General features: G+C 28.9%; 1 protein-coding gene across 1 annotated transcript in view; it reads right to left on the bottom strand.

Moving 5' to 3' along the window:
- LOC107437513 (uncharacterized) overlaps nt 1–27,940 on the bottom strand; it is a gene marked incomplete at its 5' end in the record, with an annotated part of 153,551 nt that overhangs the window by 48,193 nt on the left and 77,418 nt on the right. The window contains 20 exon segments of the mRNA XM_071188260.1: nt 507–593; nt 2,936–3,052; nt 5,717–5,847; nt 8,227–8,298; nt 8,730–8,801; nt 10,693–10,764; nt 11,176–11,247; nt 14,758–14,829; nt 15,354–15,425; nt 15,954–16,019; nt 16,536–16,607; nt 17,156–17,227; nt 17,966–18,037; nt 18,546–18,611; nt 19,136–19,207; nt 24,343–24,414; nt 24,922–24,993; nt 25,626–25,697; nt 26,205–26,276; nt 26,795–26,866. Coding sequence (XP_071044361.1) covers nt 507–593; nt 2,936–3,052; nt 5,717–5,847; nt 8,227–8,298; nt 8,730–8,801; nt 10,693–10,764; nt 11,176–11,247; nt 14,758–14,829; nt 15,354–15,425; nt 15,954–16,019; nt 16,536–16,607; nt 17,156–17,227; nt 17,966–18,037; nt 18,546–18,611; nt 19,136–19,207; nt 24,343–24,414; nt 24,922–24,993; nt 25,626–25,697; nt 26,205–26,276; nt 26,795–26,866 — 1,547 coding nt within the window.

Here is a 27,940-nt window from a genome sequence, read left to right as displayed (position 1 = left end):
GTCTAACCAGAGAATTGCTGCAGAGATTTCATATTTCAGTTATTGGTAGAGAACATTTTTTGCATCTTTCCATTTTTTAAAGACGTTTCTTAAAAGATGATTGTCATCTTGACCAAATTTTTCTTGTAACTAACCATTTTTCATGGATACTGAACGAAAAATGTTTGTCTTTCCTGCTATTGCGGAGCCTAACATTTTATCAAATAGGATCTATGTAAACATTGATGTTTCTGTTGTAGAAATCATTAAAAATGCAAGAGCAGGTGCACATTAAAAATGTTTCAAATTAAATCAAGCTATAAAAGAATTCAGTGACATCTACAGTGAAGAATTAGTTGTTGTATTTTTGGTTCGTTATAAAATTAGAAAAGGAAGAGAATGTCGCGTAGATATCTTTATCTAGAGAAGTAGAATATGTCCAATCTCACGAACATTCAGCTTTAGGAAAATTTTTAGGTTGATTAAAAATTTGGAATGAAAAACTATCCCTGAGGAAAAAGTCTTACCAAGGGAGGACTGCCATGAGGAACTCCTGATGAAGTGTTGTGCTGCTTCATTCCTTTCTTGCCACCCATGCTTAGCAAGCTTTTTTTCTTAAGAGAAAGAATGAAGTCATTATCTGTTATGTTAAATACAACAAAAATAACTTTATACATGAATGTGTTTATTTAACTGTTAGAATTCATTAAGTTTATGATTAGCAAACTTTCTCTCTAAAATGTTTTACTAGGAATTAATGAAACATAAAATTTGGGCTTACTTGTTAATGAAGCCTTGTCTGTGAACAGTGACTAATTTTTTATCTTAAAATCAGATATGAGTTTTACACAAACATCTACATCATTTTGGTTTGTTTGATTCTCCTACATGCCTACTATATAAACTTTGACTTATGGTAGAAAAATCAAGCTTCAGTGTAGGATAATTAAAGAAAACTTTTACATGACTATCAAGTTGGTTTCAATGATTTTTATTGTCTTTACTATTGTTGACCTACTGATGACCGATTTTGAAATTTTTTTTTCCACCCTTAGTTACAAATTTGGTATCCCCAAAGTGACCTTTTTTGTTTTCTCTCTTAATAGGATTTTATAAATAGTAAGGTAGTTATTATAGAACAAGACACATATGGTGGCAGATATTTTCACGACAAATTTATTCAATTAATAAATACAATCTTTAATGATTTAATGTGCTGGTGAAAGTTACTTTACAGGTCTCACGAAAAGTTTTCTGTTAGTGGTTTTACTTTAGAGCATTGAGTGTTAATGCTAAACCAACAGTATATTTATGAAATATATAGTAAAGTTGGTCAGAACTGATTATTGTTTGGACTGAAACATTTAGTTAGTACGATGTTTTCTGGACATTTAAGACAAAATTAATTTAACAATTTAAAATAAAATGAATATTTTTTCTCGTTTTATTCTAGATAAAGCTAAACCTAATAAAAACTATATTTAATCTTATAACATGGATTTTAAGCTCTGGAAGATTATAACTATTAGAGAATAAAATATATTTGCTTGTAAATTTGGATATATATTAGCAACATTTAAAAAAAAGGAAAATTTCTAAGTTTCATAAATTTAACAACAAATAGATTTAGAAAAGCCAGGAAATTAAACTATAGTATAACTTTGAAAATCTGTGATGCATCTTTCATTGTGTTGTTTTGACAGTTATCACAATACATCTTTACAGTGTTTTTAAAAAGTCAATTTTAAAAGTCAAAAGTCAATATTTAATAGAATATTATTAGAACATGTGAATTTCATACAACGCATTGCTAGTAATTTGTTTATGATGTGTTGAATGATTATATATCACATATTCATGCTGTTCGACATTTGTGCTTGCAGCTGTTTTTGGAAAAAATTTCCACATAACTTTACAGTTTCTGATAATATATAAAACAATATTACAATACACACTTTTTGAATCAGACATTCGAAGAATTACTTTCAAAGACAGCAATCCGCTTCAATCCAATTGATTTACTCTAAGTTTATGTGAACCTATCAATTAATTTTCGATTTTAATTATTATGATTGATATTTTTTAAAAAATTTCCATAAATCCTTAAAAATTATTTTAAAATTACAACTGACACATTGCAGTAATAATTTTTTTGACATGCTTACTTTAGAATAATGTCATAAATCCAGGTGGTTTTTGTCAATCCCCTTTTCATACATATGTTAAATAAAGGTTTTGAACTATTATCATATTATCAAATAAATCTTTTCTAACAAAATAATATTTATTAATAACAATTTAAAATAATAATAGCATTTAAAGCCTTAAGGCCTGGTTTCTTAACTCTTCTCTGGGCGTCAGCGGGAAGTTGACGTACTGATGACGCCAACAAAATACTGTTTTGTTAGCTCAGCGTGAGCAGTCGGTTCAACGCAGACATTATCTCGCATTGCGCATGCGTTAATAACGCAAACAAATATTTATTTTGAAATTGTGTTGATTAAGTAATTGTCGACCAGTGGTTTAGAGAAAAAAAAAGACTTTGAGCAAAAAAAAAAAAAAACACATTATAGCTCAGCTAAATGAAGAAGAGGAAGCTATGTTTAATGTTAAAATCAAAATCTTGGATGATTCCAATCCTCTGTTGGATGTTGTCTGCCATTGTTTCTGTCGTTAACGCTACGTTGTAATCCAACTGCAGTTGATTCGGACGTCAGTCATCAGTCAAGCTGAGCATTCGATGATGTATGCTGTCGAATTCACGAATTGACCAATCAGTGGTTAGCGCTCGCTTTAAGCCGAAGTTTTTTAATGCCGACCTGTCCTAAGTAACCAGGCCTTTAGTTAGTCTCGATTCTAACAATTAGAAAAATTTTTAACAAATTAATTTTATGTAAAGTTTATTCCTTCGTACGGTCAGCAGTTTAGAAATAAAAATCAACATGCTAAAATTTACTTTGAGTGATTTATTTCCACCAAGCAAGTTTTTAGAAGTTTTCTTAAGTCTTGCTTTGGACCTGACAGCTTTCTTCAATGATTTTCTTTTTTCGTCTAATAGCTTCTGTTTTCTTGCCTAACAAGATACAGAACTGCATGAATTAACATTACAAAAGAAATTTACATTATTTCCTAAGGAAAAAGGGTTATAAAAGCATAATACATAGATAAAAAGTATTTTATTAGTTAACAATAATTAAACTATTTAATCCATGTTAATTTTTTATGATTAATTCATGAAATAAAGACAAATGCATCTTAGGTAGAAAACAAAGTGGGCAATTTAGAATGGGAAATCATATAAAGAATTAGGACTAACAAAGGAATAAAAAGAATATGGTGTTTAGAAGGTTATGGTGATGCTTGAATGCAACAAGTCTACTCACTAGTGATAATAACATAATGACTTGGGCCTGATTTAAAGCAATTATAGCAAAGAATACCCTATCTACCAATATTGACAAGAAGTTGTAAATTACTAAGATGGCAAATGAGAACACTACAAGTTCTTAATGAAACTTAACACATTTTGTTTAAAACTTAACACATTTTGGTTTAAAATGAAAACATAGTTTTAGTAGTAAAAAATTAAAAAACTTATTAAGCGTAAAAAAATTTGCTGAACTTATTTAAAATATAATTTTTTGTTCAATTTCAAAAGTGAACAATAATAAATTAGATATGGATATAATAAACATGACTTAACACCTAATTTTTCCAGTTATTTACTATATTCATTCAATAAATAAAATAAAACCAGCATATAAATAGATGAAAAAAAATGATTATTTTGAAATTACTATTGATAATTCGAAGTTTGAATTAATTTTCACCTTTTTCTTCCTCATAGCATTGAAGGGATTTTGTTAGGGCATCCCGATAGTGGATTGGACTGAAGTGCCACTCTCTGGAATAGGTCTCCTCAAGTTTTGGCCTACGCTGATGACATTGATTGTAAGGTCAGAAAGGGACATCAAAGAGGCTTTTCGAGCTTTTGAAGCTGCTGCCACAAATATGGGCCTTTCTATTAATTAAGATAAGATGAAATTTATGGAATTTTCGTCCTCAACTGTAAACTACAGTGTGCCTTTACGTATTAATGATTCTACCTCTGTGAGGGTTAGCGAATTCAAATACCTTGACACTGTTGTTAATGATCAAAACATACTTAGAGCAGAAATCAATGATATAGTCAATGATAGAGATAAAATGGCTAAGAAGTGTTTCTCTGGACAGAGGAGGCAATTGAGATCGAGCCTTCTCAGTGGAAAAACAAAGCTAAAAGTCTATAAGTCACTCATACTTCCTGTACTGCTTTATGAAAACAAAACTTGGACCCCAATTTCAGATATACAGCAGTCACTGGACACCTTTGAAAGAAAGATTCTCAGAGCCATCTTTGGCGCAATTCAAGAAAGAGGTAGCTGGCGAACAAGATATAACTTCAAGCTTTGCCGACTCTATAAGCAGCCTCAAATTGCACAAATAATCTGCAGTAATAGGCTGAGATGGCTGGGCCATCTAAGGAGAAGCCCTAAAAATAGTCCCATGGAAATCGTTACCTTTAAGAACCCTGAGGGATCATGTCCCAGAGGAGGACCCCCTACTAGAGGGCTCAACGACATCAAAAATGACCTAAAAACTTTAAAGAATAGAAATTGGAAGGGAGTTGCCATGGATAGAAAGCGCTGGTGTTTGTCAACTGTTGAGGCAGCCAAGACCTGCAAGGGGCTGTTGTGCTAACAAAGAAGAAGATCCCATAAATTTAATGGACACACAATTTTTATCAGCAGTTTTTAATATTTCTTTTTATAATCATGTTGTGGAAATGGAGTATCCTTTTTACACTTTTATTTTTTACCCTCAGAGGTTTTTCGTTCTCCCGAGATGTCATTCTTATAACTATGGTGGAAGACGTCACATCATTGATGCGGATGATGTAATGCCTACAACTCGGTTCAACTGGCACATTTGTGTTTTATCTTATCCCAGTCAGTTGAAATGATGATATTTAGGTTGTTGGTTGTTAATATTCACCTTTTTCGAAGGGTGCTGATGCAATGAGGTAATATATCTTATTGTTTTCGTGAATGTTTTCTGGGATATAATTTACGTTTATTTTTCTACACAATAAAAGAAGAGTTTATAACTTATTTGAAATAGTTGAATAAAATTCAAGCAAAATATTGTTCGACAAATATATATCATAATTTTAATTTCCACTCTCATTTTAATACTTGGATGGATTAAAAATAATATAGATGGAATAAAAAGTTATAAAACATTTATAACAAAACATATATATGCATTACATTAATTTCTAAGAATTTTATTGTATTAAACCAGTAAAGAAATTTAAACTCCTTCATGAACTATTTAACTATTCTTTAGCTTAGGTTAAAAATGATGCAGAGATCTATATACATATATAGAACTCTGTATATAAGTTATATATAACATACTATCTTTCAGAAAAAAGTTTTGTTTGATTCTAGTCATTCAAAGCTTTCATTATTGTATTATGTAAAAGTTAAAGCTGTCTAACTTGTAAGCTTTTCTTGTTGTCAGCAGTATTAGAGTTAAAGGAAACAGTTCAATTGTTAATACTAATTGCTTTCTTCCAATTAGTTTTTGCATTTCGTATTAACATCTCCAATTAAAATTTGTCATAAAATTTTTCAACGGACACATTTAATTTACATATAATTAACTAAAAAGAAACATGAAAAATATAACTTACCGCCCTGATCCTTGCTACTTTGTACAGTTCTAGGAAGGATTTTGTATACAGTAAACAACGCAGATGTTTCTCCAGGCAGAATTGTAGATTTGGCAAATTCAGAAAGAGATAAGGTTTGCTATCTGTTACCCCTATTCTCAAAAGAAAAATAAATTAAATTAACACTTAGGAATAACCGAGAAATGTAACAAAATAAATCTCTTGGTTTGAAAATTGAAAAACATGTTTTTTTTCTTAAATATGTGTGATTCAAACTGGTAAGATCCTAAGGCTAAATTCTTTAATAACTAGGGTACTTAGAACATGAGTTAGAAGTAAAGTGTCAGAAATATTATAGAATTAATTTGTTAACTTAAATAGTAATAGCTTAAGACAATATTGCCTGCTTTCAAGGTAAAATTTCTTAACATTCTTCTAAAAAAAGTTGTTTAATACTCCCATACAAGAAATTTATAATATTATAAACAGAAATATTAAAAATTCAATAGCCAGTTTGTTTATAATTCAATCTATTGCAATTAAAGAATATTCAAGTGGCGGTTGAAATTTAAAAACAGGAAACAAGAGAGCTATTATAATAAGCTTGTGGTGTAATCAACATACTAGGTTCAAGTACCAAAATTAGAGAGCTGGAAAACCGGTAAACTTCTATGACAGGCCTGAAGTATAATGAACTGAACTGAATTCAAAGTCGATGAAATGTATATATACCATTGTAAAAGTTTGTTCCCCCTCTCTTACGCTTTGATTTGCACTTTTTCTTATGTTCTACGACTTTGCTTATGATTTTGGATGCTTTTGATTTTGCTGTTAAAATGTTATTGAAATTCAAATTTCGCACTTCTCTACTTTCATCTTTGATGATTGATCTATTTAAAATGCTGAAAAAAACACAACCTATCTTACCAAAGATAAATGGTGATCCAGATATATGATTTGAACACGCAACCTTCTGATATGGATTCAGATCAGTATTCAAAGAAGACTTGAAAGGTTCCTGTTCTGAAATGGTTAATGGCACGGGTTCATGCTAACCGGGGCACTTTTTCAGTCCTTCCACAAAACCCATAGAAGAGCCTACTTTTATTAAACACTTGCAAGAGACAATGGAAAAGCTTACACTCGTTCTTGCTTCGGATCACTCCCGCCAAGCTTGTTTTGTGCATCCATTCATGTTTTCATTCCAAAAGATTAGTTTAAACCCCCATTAACCGCTCCATACGACGGAACTTTCCAGGTACTCTCACATCAAGGAAAAAATTTCATTTTAAAAATTTGATTCCTTATAGCGACAATTAGTATAAATAATCTCAAGCTTGCCTTTTTGGAAACATCCATTCCTTTGAATTCTTCAATAGCTGAATCTCAACTTCATTTGTTTACCAGAAGTGGCAGACGTGTTGAATTTAGAATTTCTTAGTTCCATACCTCCGGTATTTGGAGGGGGAGTTTCTGTGGTGTTACCAACATACTATGTTCAAGTAAATTAGTTATTGACCTGAAAACTTCTATGCCAGGAAAGAAGTACAACAAAATGAACTGAATTCAAAGTTGGTGAAATGTATATATACCATAGCAAAAGTTTGTTCTTTTTCCTTTGTTTTGCTTTGCACTTTTTTTTATGTTCTATATCTTTGATTATAATCCTGGATGCTTTTGATTTTGTTATTAAAGTTTAAATTTGGCACTTCTCCTTTTTTTATCTTTGACGATTGATCTATTTAAAATGCTGGATAAAATTCACGCAACCTATCTCCCCAAAACTGGTTGCATACAAATCTGATAAATGTTACTATCACAACATCTATGCATTACAATAGCGAATAATTCAGGATGCCTTAACATGTTATTATAGATAAAATTTAAATGAACAATATTTCCCAGGAACTTTATTTAAAATCAGGACTTTTACTGTGAGTTGCACAATTTTAATAAATTTGATCAGAAATCTTTGAAGTCTAAACTCTCATGCTGGAAAAAATTCACACAACCTATCTTATAAAATGCTGGATAAAATTCACGCAACCTATCTCACCAAAACAGGTTGCATACAAAACTGATAGATGTACAATCATATATCTATGCATTCCAATAGCAAATAATTCTGCCTGCCTTAATATGTTATTATAGATAAACATTTAAATTTACAATATTTTCAAGGAAGCTTATTTAAAATCACAACTTTTACCCTGAGTTGTGCAATTTTAATAAATTTGATCAGAAATCTTTAAACTTTTGTTTTGTGCTTGTGTAAAGCAGTAGTTAGTTGATACACATTGAACTATTTTAGGATCTTTAGTAACCTACTGCAAAATCAATTCCATTTTAAAAATTTCATTTATTAATAGTTTTGTTGGTACATAGTTAGCACATGAATAATCAATATCTGAAATAAAACACACATATCTATGGATAGTTATAGATATGTCTAGATCGTTTTACGGTTATTATTAGAAGAAAAAATGAGAAGGCATCTTATTTGAATTATGAACAAAAAACAAATTGCTTACCTTTTCGACGAACTCTTTTCGTCTTTGTAGATGGTTTACAATCTTTTTCCGTTGTTGAACACTGACCACTCTCTAAAAAGAAACTAATTTAATTTTTACTAATGTATAAGATATCATGGATAACTATTTATATCATAAATATTTCACTATTTGATTTATATGTATAGTGATACATATTTATAATGCAAATCTTGAAACCTGGGGCTTTGCGTTGCATTATGTACATAATTTAACATATCATAATACTTACCAATTAAATATAGCAATAATACATTGGTATACACTTAATAGAACCAAAACCTGACATGTTTATTTATCTGGGTTTGGTTCAGAGATTGCAAACTTAATGCAGTTTTTAGGATTGCCATATGTAGATCTTTTATTAGGTATATAACTATACCATATGCTTAGTTTAACAAAGATAAATTTTCATTTATATATAAAATAATGATGCAGATAATAAGCATCTTATTTGAATTATGAACAAAAAACATTTTGCTTACTTTTTCGACTAACTTTTTTTATTTTAGTAGCTGGTATACAATCTTTTCCTGCTGTTGAACATTGACCACTCTCTAAAAATAAACCAATTTAATTTTTAATAATTTATAACATATCATGAATAAGTATTTATATCATGATAAGTATAGTATAATATCATGAATAAGTATTTCACTATTTGATTTACATGTATAGGGATAGGTATTTATAATGCAAACCTTGAAACCTAGGGCTTTGCGGTGCATTATATACATAATTTTACATATCATAATGCTTCCTTATAAAAAAACATGGCAATAATATACTGGTATACACTTAATAATAGAACCAAAAGCTGACACGTTTATGAATCTGTGTTTGCTTCAGAGATAACAAAGTTAATGCACTTTTTAGAATTGTGTTATGTAGATCTTCTATTGTGTATATAACTATAACTAGGGCCCTATAAATTATGCAGAATTTTTTTTAAAAATTACGCGGGTAGGATGCCGCGATTTTTAAAGATTATGCGGCAAGGATGCGGTGTCTTTTAAAAATTATGCATGCAGGTTGCGAATGACCTAGAAAACAATTAAAACTGAAAAAAAAAATCTCTTAAAATAGTTCAACTTTCTTTCCTGTTTTAATAAAAATTTTTTTCAATGAATACAGTCAAGATTTAAACTAAATTACCTTCTTATGTATTGTACATCCATTTTCTACATCAGAAAAGTTATTAAAGTTTATTAAAATGGAGAGAAGTTAGTCCAGAAGCTGCGTTTTCTTTCAAACTCTGTCTTTGTTTTGTAAAAATTTGGCCGTAGCAGGATACAACTCTTTCACAATCTACTGAATTAGGAAGCACTCAGAGCACTTGTGTTGCTTTTTTTGTAAGTTCTGGAAATCTCTCTGAGACTACCTCTGAATTCCAGAATCTAATTAAGTCCTGGTTTGAACATTCTTTTACATATTCTTTGCAAGCAGCATACTCTAGTTTTATATCATGACCACTCTTTCCTGGAGTATTCCTGAATGCATCCTCCTCTTCAATATTGAGGTTGACTATTTGTTCTGGAACAAAAACTCGAGCAGCTTTCATGAAGTTGAATGCAGGTTGACTAAACTTGGGCCCGCGTTTTTTGAATACGTCTAGTTCTGGAGAGTAGTAAGTATTCAACTTTGCAATTGTTTTGTTAAACACTTCTTGAAGAATTACGTTGCGTGAATCTTTTCGTGAGTATGATGCCTGAGAATTACATCGAAGTTTAGACCGCAGATCAACAGAAAAAGCGTTTCTTCAGCAACTTCTTGGAGCTAGCATTGGTCTAAGTTTTTCACAAAGCTCTAAAAAATTTGTTTATTTACGTGATAAAGAGAAATAAAACGTTTATCTCTCATATAAAGAGAAGGAAATCTTTCAGGTATTATTTCTCGCTTAGGAACTCGATTAATTTCCTCTTGAACAAGAGCGAAAGCTAATAAATTGCTGAGCGCCATGTTTAAAATTATAAACAAATCCCTTGATTCCCTCTTGGAACGACGATTCTAGGTGCCGGAGACTGGTTGGAATGAAACCGATTCCAAATACAGTCAAGAAACTCTTTCCAAGGTGTTTGTGGTGGGGAAAAATAATTCCCGTTGGAACGTGACGTCATTCCCAGATGGAATTTCATTCCATGCAGCTCATAGTAGGGTTCCTGACCAAAAAGATTCTTGGAATTGAAAGAAGATATATTGCAATTGAAAAAAAACTCTTAAGGAGAAATTTATCTGGTAAACGAATACATTTTGCTGGAAAAAAAAATTATACAGATATGCTGCGATTACGCGGAAAATTGTAAATTATGCGGGTTTCCGCATAATTTATAGGGCCCTAACTATGACATATGCTTAGTTTAACAAATATGAATTTTCATTTAAATATAAAATAATGATGTGGATAATGAGCATCTTATTTGAATTATGAACAAGAAACATTTTGCTTACTTTTTCGACTAACTTTTTTTTTTTTAGTAGCTGGTATACAATCTTTTTTTGTTGTTGAATATTGACCACTCTCTAAAAATAAACCAAATTAATTTTTAATAATGCAAAGATAACATGAATAAGTATTTATATCATGATAAGTAGAATATTTATATCGTAAGTATAGTATAATATCATGAATAAGTGAAATACTAATCATGAATACATATTTCACTATTTGATTTACATGTATAGAGATAGATATAATATACTGGTATACACTTAAAAATAGAACCAAAAGCTGACCCGTTTATTAATCTGGGTTTGTTTCAGAGATTGCAAAGTTAATGCAGTTTTTAGAATTGCTTTATGTAGACCTTCTATTGTGTATATAACTATACTAAATGCTTAGTTTAACAAATATGAATTTTCATTTAAATAAAAAATATTGATGTAAATAATAAGCATCTAATTTGAATAATGAACAAAAAACATTCTGCTTACCTTTTAGACGAACTTTTTTTATTTTAGTAGCTGGTATACAATCTTTTCTTGTTGTTGAACATTGACCACTCACTAAAAATAAACCAATTTAAGTTTCAGTAATGTATAAGATATCATGGATAAGTAATTATTTCATGATAAGTATAGTATTTATATCATGATAAGTATAGTATAATATCATCAATAAGTGAAATACTAATCATGAATAAGTATTTCACTATTTGATTTATATGTAAAGTGATAGATATTTATAATGCAAACCTTGAAACCTGGGGCTTTGCGATGTATAATATACAGTGAAACCCCGATTTTACGTTTTCGGTTGAACTAGCGATAAAAAATGCTCGAAGCGGAATAACGTAAAATCAGGATTAGGAAAAATCTATGCATATTTTTAAAAATTGACATCTAGCAGTTAAATTAATGGAAAAAATGAGTAATCTTTACTTCCTTTTTGTTTTTAGCTACAATTTCATCTACAGCTCGTTCAATACTAAAAATTTTTTGCAAATTTGCTTCATGCACATTTGCAAGTAAAAATTGTTTTAGAGTTTTCATGCTTTGTATCGCTTGATCAGCTGTTGGCCCGTCTTCTGTTATTTCATCTTCATCGTCCTCAGCACTATCGTCGGAATCGGGCATTAAATCACTTATGGAAGGGATTTCTGAAGCAATGAGATCTGTGTCACAGTTGATGTATGCATCATTGACTTCCGAAAGATCCTCAACTTCAGACAGGCTACCTTCTTCTTCTTTCAAAACAACAGCGCCCTCCTTCTCCAATATTGAAAATCCTGCTTTATTGAATCCATTGATAATGCACCTTTGGTCGACACTGTCCCAAGCTGAAGATATCAAATTAAGAGCCTCAAGAACATTAATTTTTGCCTTAGAAGCATCCTGAAAGTTACCAGAATCAAGAAACATTAGAGATTTTCTAACCAGTTGCTTCTGGTAACTCTCTTTCAATGATCGGATAATTCAAAAATCCAGTGGTTAATGTTTGCTCATACAATTGGCTGGAAAAAACTCTTATTTGCACGTTTTTTAATTTAAGGTTTAAATGTGCTGGGCATTGGTCTAGGAATAAAATTATGTTGTGCTTTTGAAAATGCATTTTCTTATCCAGTTTTCGAAGAAAATTTTAAAATAATGCTTGCGTCATCTATGCTTTTTTGTTTGAAGCGTAATCGGTAGGAAAACTCTTGATATTTTTGATGCACCGTGGTTTATCTGCTCTACAGATCACAAGAAGCATTAACTTTTGGCTTCCATTGGCATTTGCTCAGAGCAAAACAGTCAAGCGCATTTTTGAAAGCTTTCCTCCATGGCAATTTTCACCTTTAATTGTCAAAGCCTTGTTCGGCAATAGGTGGAAAAACAATCCCGTCTCGTCGGCATTAAATATGTCACTTAGATTATAGCCCTTTAATAAATTTGGCAGAGTTTCTTCTTTCCTCTGTTGTACAGTTGTCATATCCACACTATCGGATTCGTCACAGATAGATTTGAAGCATAAATTGTTCCTATTTTTTAATTGATCGATCCAGCTATTTGATGCACTGCAGCCAAGGGCGCCGGCAGAATAATATAAAAGGAGGTGCAACCCTCTAACAACTACCCCCCCCCCCAAAAAAAATTTATAATTTTTTTTAAATATTTTGTTGTTACATTCTGTTTTGTTATTACATATACTTTGATCTGTTAATTTAAAAAAGTACGAATTTCTTGTACTTGCAAATTTTCCACAGGAAACTGTATTGATGGCGCTGGCATAGCTACTGACTTTGAAAGACAAATAACTACAAACAGTAGTTTTGTAAAGTAACGTGTTTGCGCATGCTTAACATTGGTATTTATTGAGTTGATGAAATTTTACAGTTTTGAGAAGTCAGTTTGTGTAATACACCTTTGTTAAACTAAATAACTAATAGAAAATACTTATATTTTATTGAATGAAATTTAAAAATATAGCTTAGATATCTGCCAAGTTAGTGCATGCTCAGTGTGCATAAGAAAAGAATCAAAGATGACTCAGAATTCATTGAAAAAAGTTATAAACAGATCTGGACAGCAAACAAGATGATTACAGTTCTTGTTTGAATAAGCAATTTTTTAATTGTTATGCATCAATAATAACTTAATTATTTGTTTTTCAATAAAAATATGTTTAATAAAAATTTTTATAGCACAATTGTTTTTCTGTATCTCTTTAATTGTTTAAAATAAAAGCCAGGGAGGTGCAAGTGCACCCCGCTGCCGGCGCCCTTGACTGCAGCTCTGGAGTTTAAGCCTTTCAGCAATTTCAACGCCATTTCTCTCAGGTGGATCCATTTATCTGCTGCTTTGGCTTCCTTGAACCAGTTCATTAAAATTTTTTCTAACTCATCATACGGATATGTTTCAGGTTTTTTTCTCTTCTTGGCATATTTTCCAAGTTTTTCAGCGTTTAGTTCTACTGAAGCTTCTTGCTTTAAAATCGTTTGCATAGTTGAATAAGCAATGCCTAAAGATTTAGCAAGATCAACTTTACTGCCATGAAATTTTTTAGCTTTTTCAAGGATCTCAGCCTTTTTGGCCAGAGATAAGCATTTTCGTTTCAACGTCATCTTTCGAGAAAAGAACACAATGATTGAGGTTTTTAAAATGAGAAAAAATGCAATAGCTTTCAAACTGAAGCAAATCCGACTGAAAATCTCATTTGGTATGCTAGCACGGAAAAATGAGTAATATCATTTCTCCTGAGGGAGAACTGAAGAAACGACCACACCTCTCTAATCAAAGTGACTTATTTTCGTATCGCAAATAAACAGTGTCAGTAAGATGTTTGGGGTACACACGAAACTCGATCATTATTGACAGTTGTCGCTCTAATCCCCCCTCTTTCTCTTTTGCTGATAGGTAGCAGAGAATAGAAGGCGTAGATGTCATACTTCCATCACTTGTGGTTTTGGGGTTCCAGTGAATTGCGTCTTCCCCCACCGATACTGACAGAGAGGAAACTTCACCACCCGCCTATTGACAAATGGACAAAACGGAACAGAAAGAATGCAAGAATTGCTCCTTACAGCTGAAAAACAAGTTTCTCTTGTTCAAAAAACTAGAAAAAAGTTTGTGTGAGTATTGTAGAATGAAAAAATCATTTTGATCTGTTTGTAGCAAAACGCATCAAGTGGGATTTTCATAAAAGGTGCAACGCAAAATCCGGGATTTTTTAACATTATCGGTATAGGCAATTTTCATGGATCAGCAGAAAATGACATAACAAGCGGGATAGCATACGATATGGACAACATAATATCGGGTTTCCACTGTACATAATTTCAAATATCATAAAACTTCCTTATAAAAAATCATCACAATAATATACTGGTATACACTTAATAACAGAACCAAAAGCTGACAAGTTTATGAATCGGGGTTTGCTTCAGAGACTGCAAAGTTAATGCAGTTCTTAGAATTGTGTTAGGTAGATCTTCTACTGTATATAAAACAATACCATATGCTTAGTTTAACAAATAAAAATAATGATGTAGATAATAAGCATCCTATTTGCATTATGAAAAAAAATATTTTGCTTACCTTTTTGACTAGTTTTTTTCATTTTAGTTGCTGGTATACAATCCTTTCTTGCTGCTGAACATTGACCACTCTCTAAAAATAAACCAATTTAATTTTTAGCACTGTATAAGATGTCATGAAAAAGTGTTTATATCATGATAACTACAATATATTTATATGATAAGTATAGCATAATATCATGAATAATTGAAATACTAATCATGAATAAGTATTTCACTATTTGATTTACATGTATAATGATAGATATTTATAATGATAAATATAATTATAATGCAAACCTTGAAACCTGGGGCTCTGCGGTGCGTTATATACATAATTTTGCACATCATAAAACTTCCTTTTAAAAAAACATGGCAATAATATACTGCATACACTTAATAATGGAAACAAAAGCTGACATGTTCATGAATCTGGGTTTGCTTCATAGATTGCAAAATTAAAGTCGTTTTTAAAATTGCCTTATGCAGATCTTCGATTGTGTATCTAACTATACCATACGCTTAGTTAAACAAATAACAATTTTCATTTAAAAAAAAAATAATTCTGCAGATAATAAGCATCTTATCCGAATTATGAAGGAAGAACATTTTGCTAACCTTTTAGACGAACTTTTTTTATTTTAGCAGCTGGTATACAATCTTTTCTTGTTGTTGAGCATTGACCACTCTCTAAAAATAAACCAATTTAATTTTTAACAATGCATAAGATATCATGAATAGGAATTTATATCATGAAAAGTATAATATTTATATCATAAGTATAGTATAATATCATGAATAAGTGAATATTAATCATGAATAAGTATTTAACTATTTCATTTATATGTATAGTTATAGATATTTAAAATGCAAACCTTAAAACCTGGGTCTAGGCATTGTGTTACATACATAATTTTACATATCATAAATTTACCCATTAAACATGGCAATAAAATTTCGGTATAAACTTAATAGAAATGGGGCAAAATGGACAACATAATATCTGGGTTCCATTGTACATAATTTCAAATATCATAAAACTTCCTAAAAAAATCATGGCAAAAATATACTGGTACACACTTAATAACAGAACCAAAAGCTGACATGTTTATGAATCTGGGTTTGCTTCAGAGATTGCAAAGTTAATGCAGTTCTTAGAATAGTGTTATGTAGATCTTCTACTGTATATAAAACAATACCATATGCTTTGTTCCTTACCTTTTTGACTAACTTTTTTCATTTTAGTAGCTGGTATACAATCCTTTCTTGTTGTTGAACCACTCTCTAAAAATAAACCAATTTAATTTTTAACAATGTATAAGATATCATGAAAAAGTGTTTATATCAAGATAACTATAATATTTATATCATAAGTATAGTATAATATCATGAATAATTGAAATACTAATCATGAATAAGTATTTCACTATTTGATTTACATGCATAATGATAGATATTTATAATGATAAATATAATTATAATGCAAACCTTGAAAATTGGGGCTTTGCGGTGAGTTATATACATAATTTTACATATCATAAAACTTCCTTTTAAAAAAACATGACAATAATATACTGGAATACACTTCATAATAGAATAAAAAGCTGACATGTTTATGAATCTGGGTTTGCTTCATAGATTGCAAAGTTAAAGTCGAATTGCCTTATGTAGATCTTCTATTGTGTATATAACTATACCATATGCTTAGTTTATAAAATATCAATTTTCATTTAAATAAAAAATAATTCTGTAGATAATAAGCATCTTATCCGAATTATGAAGAAAGAATATTTCGCTAACCTTTCAGAGTAACTTTTTTAATTTTAGCAGCTGGTATGCAATCTTTTCTTGTTGTTGACCATTGACCATTCTCTAAAAATAAACCAATTTAATTTTTAACAATGCATAATATATCATGAATAGGTATTTATATCATGGAAGTATAATATTTATATCATAAGTACAGAAAAATACTTAGATCATAAGTAGAGTATAATATTTAGATCATAAGTATAGTATGATAACATGAATGAGTGAAATACTAATCATGAATAAGTATTTCACTATTTGATTTATATGTATAGTGATAGATATTTATAATGGAAACCTTAAAACCTGGGGCTTTCCATTGTGTTACATACATAATTTTACAAATCATAAATCTTACCCATTAAACATGGCAATAATATTTTGGTATACACTTAATAGAACCAAAAGCTGACATGTTTAATTATCTGCGTTTGCTTCAGAGATTGCAAAGTTAATGCAGTTCTTAGAATTGCTTTATGTAGCTCTTCTATTGCGTATATAACTATACCATATGCTTAGTTTAACAAATATGAATTTTCATTTAAATAAAAAATAATGATGTAGGCAATAAGCATCTTATTTGAATTATGAACAAAAAACATTTTGCTAACCTTTTTGACAGGCTTTTTTCATTTTAGTAGCTGGTATACAATCCTTTCTAGGTGTTGCACATTGACCACTCTCTAAAAATAAACAAATTTAATTTTTAATAATATATAAGATGTCATGAAAAAGTATTTATATCACGATAAGTATGGTATAATATCATGAATAATTTAAATACTAATCATGAATAAGTATTTCATTATTTGATTTATATGTATAGTGATATTTCTAATGCTAGATATTTATAATGCAAACCTTGAAACCTGGGGCTTAGTGGTGTATTATGTACATTATTTTACATATCATAAAACTTCCTTATAAAAAATCATGGCAATAATATACTGGTATGCACTTCATAATACAAGGGTCTGTCAAGGCTTTATTGAGAAGTACCTGTTTTGTGAAAATTTAAACATATATGGTGAAAAATTAAAAAATATATTAAAATCAAAATATATAGTAAAAATATAGTAAAAACATGGATTTATTGTTTCTTAAGGGATAAAAAAATAAAACTTTAAGAAAAAGTATAATGTGAAACTACCATTCATCCTAAAAATGAATTTCTGAAGGTACCGCTAAACATTAGTAAATTCGGCCTGGACAGATCCCTGTAATATAACCAAAAGCTGACATGTTTATGAATCTGGGTTTGCTTCAGAGATTGCAAAGATAATGCAGTTTTTAGAATTGCCTTATGCAGATTTTTACTGTATATAAGACAATACCATATGCTTAGTTTAACAAAAAAAAAAAATATTGATGTAGATAATACGCATCCCACTTGAATTATGAACAAAAAACATTTTGCTTACCTTTTTGACTAACTTTTTTCACTTTAGTAGGTGGTATACAATCTTTGCTTGTTGTTGAACATTGACCACTCTCTAAAAATAAACCAATTTAATTTTAATAATGCATAAGATATCGTGAAGAGGTATTTATATCATGAAAAGTATAATATTTATATCATAACTATAGTATAATATTTATATCATAAGTATAGTGCAATATCATGAATAAGTGAAATACTAATCATGAATAAGTCTTTCATTATTTGATTTATATGCATAGTGATAGATATTTATAATGCAAACCATAAAACCTGTGGCTTTGCGTTGTGTTATGTACATAATTTTACATATATTATAAATCTTACCCATTAAAACATGGCAATAATATTTTGCTAAACACTTAATGGAACCAAAAGCTGACATGTTTATTAATCTGGGTTTGCTTCAGAGATTGCAAAGTTAATGCAGTTTTTAGAATTGTGTTATGTAGATTTTCTACTGTATATAAAACAATACCATATGCTTAGTTTAACAAATAAAAAATAATGATGTAGATAATAAGCATCCGATTTGCATTATGAACAAAAAACATTTTGCTTACCTTTTTGACTAACTTTTTTCATTTTAGTAGCTGGTATACAATCCTTTCTTGTTGTTGAACCACTCTCTAAAAATAAACCAATTTAATTTTTAACAATGTATAAGATATCGTGAAAAAGCGTTTATATCATGATAACTACAATATTTATATCATAAGTATAGTGTAATATCAAGAATAATTGAAATACTAATCATGAATAAGTATTTCACTATTTGATTTACATGTAATAATGATAGATATTTATAATGATAAATGTAATTATAATGCAAACCTTTAAAACTGGGGCTTTGCGGTGAGTTATATACATAATTTTACATATCATAAAACTTCCTTTTAAAAAAACATGGCAATAATATACTGGTATACACTTAATAATAGAACAAAAAGCTGACATGTTTATGAATCTGGGTTTGCTTCATAGATAGCAAAGCTAAAGTCGTTTTTAAAATTGCCTTATGTAGATCTTCTATTGTGTATATAACTATACCATATGCTTAGTTTAACAAATATCAATTTTCATTTAAATAAAAAATAATTCTGTAGATAATAAGCATCTTATCTGAATTATAAAGAAAGAACATTTCGCTTACCTTTTAGAGTAACTTTTTTTATTTTAGCAGCTGGTATGCAATCTTTTCTTGTTGTTGACCATTGACCACTCTCTAAAAATAAACCAATTTAATTTTTAACAATGCATAATATATCATGAATAGGTATTTATATCATGAAAAGTATAATATTTATATCATAAGCATAGTATAATATTTAGATCATAAGTAGAGTATAATATTTAGATCATAAGTATAGTATAATAACATGAATGAGTGAAATACTAATCATGAATAAGTATTTCACTATTTGATTTATATGTATAGTGATAGATATTTATAATGGAAACCTTAAAACCCAGGGCTTTGCATCGTGTTACGCACAAATTTTCACAAATCGTAAATCTTACCCATCAAACATGGCAATAATTTTTTGGTATACACTTAACCCTCCTGGTGTCAAGCCTTTTATATCACGGGCATGATTTCTATATGAAAAGCGGCTTGCCCGTGCATGCACGGGTTCACGTTCTAGCTCTGGAGAGGCGATCACGTCTTTTTCCGAACTAGAATATTTCCTTCCCCCTCAACCTCCTACTGCTCACAAATTGAGAGGCGTATAAGCTGTCATCGTAAATCACTCACTGTTGGGATAGAATATTTCTGTTTGAATAGATGTGAATAGTTTGTGCTCTTTTTCATGTTTGAACCCCAATCAACCAAAAACTTACCTTTAAAAAACAGATTACATTTTTATTTTCTCCAACACTTTTGAAAGACTGAATTTTTTAAAAAAAATATTTATTGCTTAATTTATTATACTAAATCTTTGAATAAATAAAATCGTTTCGTACTTTTAAATTTCAATTAATTTTCGAAAAAGCATTTTTCATTTTAGAGTAAATTGCAGGACATTATTTCTTGTCTAAATACAGGTGCAATATTTAAATGAATTTTTAATATTACTAATTTTCCATAGTATTTAACTAATTTATTCAAATTAGATAATTTTTTTAAGTATGATGTTGCTTACAAAAAAATTAAAAAAATTTTTATCTGGCAAATGAAGTTAACTCTTAAAACACTCTCTCCTCTTTCTGTAATGTTGAAAACTTTCTCGGCATTTTTCTAAAAATCCCATCACTCAAAACACTAGTTTTATTTGTACTTTAGTTTAATGAATTTTCATGGATAGAGAAAAAATCGAAATTCTTTTCATTAGTAAATACATTTCTCATACATGTGAATATATAAATGCAGCATATTTCAGTATTGATAAATAAGTTTAATAATAAACTCAAATTTCCTTAATAAATAATAATAAAAAAATGTACAAGCTGTTAAAACTCCTAATAACTAAGTGAGTTATAATAAACTAAGTATTTTTTTCAAGTCCACAAAATAAATGTAAATATTTAATTCCACTCAAATACATTTTAAATATACATACATTTAGATATACATTTTAAAGAAAATGATTTTTTTTAAAAGTATAACTGATTATATTTAAAATATTTAAGTAATCGTTGTGAAAATTCCAGTAACTAAAATAAAATATTAAAATTATTGCACATTTTATATATTTTAATTGTTGGAACACTTGCAAACAAGATTTTTTTTCTTTCAAAAATATGTTTTGTTTTTAATTAAATTCATCATTAATTTGATTCAAAGTACAATTTTTCAACAATATCATTCGAAATCCAAATAAAAGTGTGTGTAAACTCAAGGGTGTAAGCTCGAGTTGTGTTGTAATTATTATGTTTGTAAATATTCAGGAAACCTGGAAAGTAATGACGCTTCAGCGCATTGAATATTCGATAGTCTTAAAAATCCCTTTTTTTACGATCCAGAATTGAAGGGTTGTTGATAAGGAGGGTGAATACATTTTTGATTAAAAATAAAATCTTGGTAACAAATATCAAGTGCATCGAAATGACATTACTTTCAGATCTCCCTAATATTTCATGAATTTAAAAGTTGTTCAATCCAGATGGGCGGAAACAACCAACGTAAGTATTACAGTACTGACATTCGTACTAAAATATGCATCGATTGATTGCCTGAAATCTAAAGTAGATGATTACATGATGTTTTTGTTAAGTTATTAAAATAGTTTTCAGAAGTTTAATTTGAAATGGGGGTACGCAAAGCGATAAACAAACCCTTATTGTGATGTAAATATAATCTAGACAATACTTATCATACTAGTTATCATAGTAGCGTCCATACGAGTTATCATACAGTTTTATCTAAAGGGCACGTTTTCTTTTCTGTTCATGGTCAAAAATACTGTAAAAGGTGATCTAAAAAAATGGGCGTATAGTACTAGAAGTGTATTGCAGAAGTTAGAGAAATGCGAAATGTAGAGAAGATTTGTCACTATATTTTCTGCAGTTAAAAAACTTAAAATAAGAGCTTAAATAAACTTAAAATGAAAAATAAGAATAAAAGTAAGCTAGAATTAAAAATAAAACATAAATGAACTTAAATAAAGTACACGACAATTCTGCGAACTTAACAAGTAAAATAATCGTAGTAATGGATAAAATTTATAATTAAAGGTCACGGAAAATACAATTCAATAACACTCTGCAACAGAATATCCATTTTACTTCATCAGTAATCTTTCGAAGCATTTTGTATGCAGAATTTACTTTTGGAATAAAAATTAACTCGCGACTTGAATAAAAAGTTCTAAAAATATTTGGCAACTAAAATGGAAGGCATTACGTTATTTTGATTCTTTGGAATTGTATATTTTTGAATTTATAAATGACGTTATAAACGAATTTATAAAACATAATTCAGCAAATCATATGTTTAAAAAAAAGCGATAGCAAGTTTTTGTGCCCAGCCACAATCTCAATTTCATTCATAATCCACAACATTCATAAATATATTGCTATTTATGATAAATACAATATTTTTAAAATATTACTCTTATGAATAGTAAATATGACTATTAAGGGATACAAGTTTTATTATTCTAAATATATTTTACCACATATAAATTAAAATCACAGATAACATAACTTAATGTTAGTTTTCTTAAGAATAATTTTCTTTTAAAAAAATTTTTAAATTTAATTTTTTTAGAAAATAAAAAGTTGTTATGACCTTTAACTTATTGATATTTGACCGAAGTAATGCAGAAAATTTTACTTTCCTTATTTCAAAAATTTTTTCTGCTTATGTTACATACGTTCTTTGATTTTTTACTGCTAAACTGCTATTCCCAATATATGCTATTTCCAATTTAAAAAAATTTTTTTTTTTAATTTTTTTTAAAAAGCATTTTTTATGTTATTTTATTGCTATGCAAAAGGTGAGCATAATCATAATACCTTTTCTTATGTCAAAGCATTTTTATGTCATAATCATTAGTTTTAATTCTTGTCAGTTTGTTTCGATGAAGAAGAAACGCAGAACAACGTTTTTTTACTAACAAATAGAGAGAAAAAGAGATGAAGTCCTTTTAACAAATTTTTCACGAGCTATATTATATAAGTCGAAAAAAAATTATTGTTGTTTGTTATTTACCATTGCGTTTATTAGTTGCCATTTTTTACTAGTGTGGAAGAACTGATTCCGTGGAGCAACATGGTGCAAAGAGATGAATTTAAAAATAAAAAAAAATTCGATATTAAATATTTTAAACCAATACTACCGAAAATTTTGTATAACCACGTTTATTTTTGCATATTTAAATTCTGTTACTTCCACATGATTTTTTTTTCCAAATATATATCATTGCATGATCGATATTGTTAAAATCATTACTTTGAATATAAAATCATTACTATGAATATCAATCATCACTTTAAAATCATTACTCTGTTTGGCCGATAGCTTGCGGGTGTATAAAAAATCAAACGTGGACTGTAAACTATTTATTTTGCGGGTGCGCTGGTAGCGCTGCAGAGCGTGTATGCTCTTTTGTTGTTTCACATCAACTGGCTCTTGGCTGATAACAATGACGCCAAGAAGCCAACGGGCGTAGCAACATACCGGCTTCAACATACCGGGCCACCTTGAAACATAGTTTCAAAATTTGCACATAAATTGACAAAANTTTGCTTAACTAGTGTATATAGAAATTTATATTTTTAGTCAATTTTATAAAGTGTTATATGAACAGCTTTTACTTAAATATTTAAAAAACGAATTAAGAATAAATTAACTAAATAACTTGAAATTCAATATGAGCACTATTTAAAGAGTTTTAACGTACATTAAAAAGTTTTAAGTACGTTTTTAACAATATTCCATTGATAGAACAGCAGTGTTTAGCAAAAACTTTTTTTTTACTTAATTTCAAAGAAATAGAGAAATAAAACGGGAATTATATAAATAATATCTATTAAACAGCAGTTATTTTTCTAATCGAACATTATTGAAAAAATACTCAATTATTTTTTTAAATTTAAAAATATCATTAATATACTTAAAAGATAAATATGACTTTTTACTAGCATGTATATCAAGGAAATTGTACTTTGAATTCAGAAATGAGGCAATTTAAAATGCACATGCATTTTTTAAAATAAAAAACTTAGACGGTAGCTGCAAACGTATCAGGGAAATAAAAGAAATCACAGGAAACAGGAAGGAAAAATTATCAATCACGAGAATCTATTCAGCTCCATTTCATTGAACATTCCTTTGATGTTATATTTCAACTATATCATTGTGAAAAAGTTAAGGACAAAAAAGAATGAAACATAACCTGACAGTAATTATCTTATCAGAACGAAAGAATTGCTTGATATTTCAGAGAAAAGTGTAAGATTGCATGAAGTTCAACAACGACTTTCAGAAAAGTGAAGCAGGAAACACAATTCATCCATCAAACTGTCTTGAACCTCCTAGACCACCTAGACCGATAATCACCCCCTTTAACCACAAATTGAAGCAGAAGGGGGAAAGCATACCTTTTGTCCGACCCTCCACACTTTAGCTAGCATCTTTCTAAAATGAGTCTGCCACTTGAAGTAAGAAACTAAGAGAGAGGGGAAACGCCAAGACGGTTAATAGAACCAAAAGCTGACATGTTTATTAATCTGGGTTTGCTTCAGAGATTGCAAAGTTAATGCAGTTCTTAGAATTGCTTTATGTAGATCTTCTATTGTGTATATAACTATACCATATGCTTCGTTTAACAAATATGAATTTTCATTTAAATAAAAAATAATGATGTAGGCAATAAGCATCTTATTTGAATTATGAACAAAAAACATTTTGCTAACCTTTTTGACAGACTTTTTTCATTTTAGTAGCTGGTATACAATCCTTTGTTTGTGTTGAACATTGATCACTCTCTAAAAATAAACCAAATTAATTTTTAATAATTTATAAGATATCATGAATAAGTATTTATATCACAATAAGTATAATATTTATATCATGATAAATATAGTATAACATCGTCAATAAGTGAAATACTAATCATGAAAAAGTATTTCACTATTTGATTTATATGTACAGTAATAGATATTTATAATGATAAATATAATTATGATGCACACCTTAAAACCTAAGGCTTTGTGGTGCTATATATACATAATTTTAAATATCATAAAACTCCCTTATAAAATATCATGGCAATAATATACTGGTATATATTTAATAACAGAACCAAAAGCTGACATGTTTATGAATCTAGGTTTACTTCAGAGATTGCAAAGTTAATGCAGTTCTTAGAATTGTGTTATGTAGATCTTCTACTGTATATAAAACAATACCATCTGCTTAGTTTAACAAATAAAAATTAATGATGTAGATAAAAGCATCTTATTTGCATAATGAACAAATAACTTTTTGCTTACCTTCTCGACTAACTTTTTTCATTTTAGTAGCTGGAATACAATCCTTTCTTGGTGTCTCACATTGACCACTCTCTAAAAATAAGCGAATTTAATTTTTTAATAATGTATAAGATGTCATGAAAAAGTATTTATATCATGATAAGTATGGCATAATATCATGAATAATATAAATACTAATCATGAATAAGTATTTCATTATTTGATTTATATGTATAGTGATATTTATAATGTTAGATATTTATAATGCAAACCTTGAAACCTGGGGCTAAGTGGTGCATTATGTACATTATTTTACATATCAAAAAATTAGAAATTATATTAAAAAATCAGCACAAAAATATGGTAAAAATATGGATTTATTGTTCTGTAAGGGATAAAAAAATAAAATTTTAAGAAAAGTATTTTGTGAAACTACTGTTTTTCCTAAAGTTGAATTTGTGAAACTACAGTTTTTCCTCAAGTTGAATTTGTGAAGGTACCACTAAACGGTAGTAAATTCGGCGTGGACAGACCCCTGTTACAGAACCAAAAGCTGACATATTTATGAATCCGGGTTTGCTTCAGAGATTGCAAAGATAATGCAGTTTTTAGAATTGCCTTATGCAGATTTTTACTGTATATAAAACAATACCATGTGATTAGTTTAACAAAAAAAAATATTGATGCATCCCACTTGAATTATGAACAAAACACATTTTGCTTACCTTTTTGACTAACTTTTTTCTTTTTAGTAGGTGGTATACAATCTTTTCTTGTTGTTGAACATTGACCACTCTCTAAAAATAAACCAATTTAATTTTTAATAATGCATAAGATATCATGAACAGGTATTTATATCATGAAAAGTATAATATTTATATCATAACTATAGTATAATATTTATATCATAAGTATAGTATAATATCATGAATAAGTGAAATACTAATCATGAATAAGTCTTTCACTATTTGATTTATATGTATAGTGATAGATATTTATAATGCAAACCATAAAACCTGTGGCTTTGCATTGTGTTATGTACATAATTTTGCATATTATAAATCTTACCCATTAAAACATGGCAATAATATTTTGCTGAACACTTAATAGAACCAAAAGCTGACATGTTTATTAATCTCGGTTTGCTTCAGAGATTGCAAAGTTAATGCAGTTTTGAGAATTGTGTTATGTAGATCTTCTACTGTATATAAAACAATACCATATGCTTAGATTAACAAATAAAAAATAATGATGTAGATAATAAGCATCCTATTTGCGTTATGAAAAAAAAACATTTTGCATACCTTTTTGACTAACTTTTTTCATTTTAGTAGCTGGTATACAATCCTTTCTTGCTGTTGAACTACTCTCTAAAACTAAACCCAATTTAATTTTTAACAATGTATAAGATATCATGAAAAAGTGTTTATATCATGATAACAATAATATTTACATCATAAGTATAGTATAATATCATGAATAATTGAAATACTAATCAAGAATAAGTATTTCACTATTTGATTTACATGTATAATGATAGATATTTATAATGATAAATGCAATTATAATGCAAACCTTTAAAACTGGGGCTTTACGGTGAGTTATATACATAATTTTACATATCATAAAACTTCCTTTTAAAAAAACATGGCAATAATATACTGGTATACACTTAATAATAGAACAGAAAGCTGACCTGTTTATGAATCTGGGTTTGCTTCATAGATTGCAAAGTTAAAGTCGTTTTTCAAATTGCCTTATGTAGATCTTCTATTGTGTATATAACTATACCACATGCATAGTTTAACAAATATCAATTTTCATTTAAATAAAAAATAATTCTGTAGATAATAAGCATCTTATCCGAATTATGAAGAAAGAACATTTCGCTAACCTCTTAGAGTAACTTTTTTTATTTTAGCAGCTGGTATGCAATCTTTTCTTGTTGTTGACAATTGACCACTCTCTAAAAATAAACCAATTTAATTTTTAACAATGCATAATATATCATGAATAGGTATTTATATCATGAAAAGTATAATATTTATATCATAAGCATAGTATAATATTTAGATCATAAGTAGAGTATAATATTTAGATCATAAGTATAGTATAATACCATGAATGAGTGAAATACTAATCATGAATAAGTATTTCACTATTTGATTTATGTGTATAGTGATAGTTATTTATAAGGGAAACCTTAAAACCTGGGGCTTTGCATCGTGTTACGCACATAATTTTACAAATCATAAATCTTACCCATTAAACATGGCAATAATATTTTGGTATACACTTAACGCTCCTGGCGTCAAGCCTTTTACATCACGGGCATGATTTCTATATGAAAAGCGGCTTGCCCATGTATGCACGGGTTCACGTTCTAGCTCTGGAGAGGCGATCACGTCTTTTTCTGAACTAGAATATTTCCTTCCCCCTCAACCTCCTACTGCTCACAAATTGAGAGGCGTATAAGCTGTCATCGTAAATCACTCACTGTTGTGCTAGAATATTTCTGTTTGAATAGATGTGAATAGTTTGCGCTCTTTTTCATGTTTGAACCCCAATCAACCAAAAATTTACCTTTAAAAAACAGATTACATTTTTATTTTCTCCAACACTTTTGAAAGATTGAATTTTTTTTAAAAAAAATATTTATTGCTTAATTTATTATACTAAATCTTTGAATAAATAAAATCGTTTCGTACTTTTAAATTTCAATTAATTTTCGAAAAAGCATTTTTCATTTCAGAGTAAATTGCAGGAAATTATTTTTGTCTAAATACAAATGCAATATTTCATGAACTAATTAATGAATTTTCAATATTACTAGTTGTCCATAGTATTTAACAAATTTATTTAAATTAGTTAATTTTTTTAAGTATTATGTTGCTTACAAAAAAAATTAAAAATTTTTTATCTGGCAAATGAAGTTAACTCGTTAAACACTCCCTCCTCATTCTGTAATGTTAGACTTTCTCGTCATTTTTCTAAAAATCTCATCACTCAAAACACTAGTTTTATTTGCACTTTAGTTTAA

This window comes from Parasteatoda tepidariorum, chromosome X2, assembly GCF_043381705.1.
Source record: "Parasteatoda tepidariorum isolate YZ-2023 chromosome X2, CAS_Ptep_4.0, whole genome shotgun sequence".
Classification (NCBI taxonomy): Eukaryota; Metazoa; Arthropoda; class Arachnida; order Araneae; family Theridiidae; genus Parasteatoda; species Parasteatoda tepidariorum.
The sequence above is the reverse complement of the archived record's forward strand: the minus strand, read 5'-3'. Positions and strand labels throughout refer to the sequence as shown.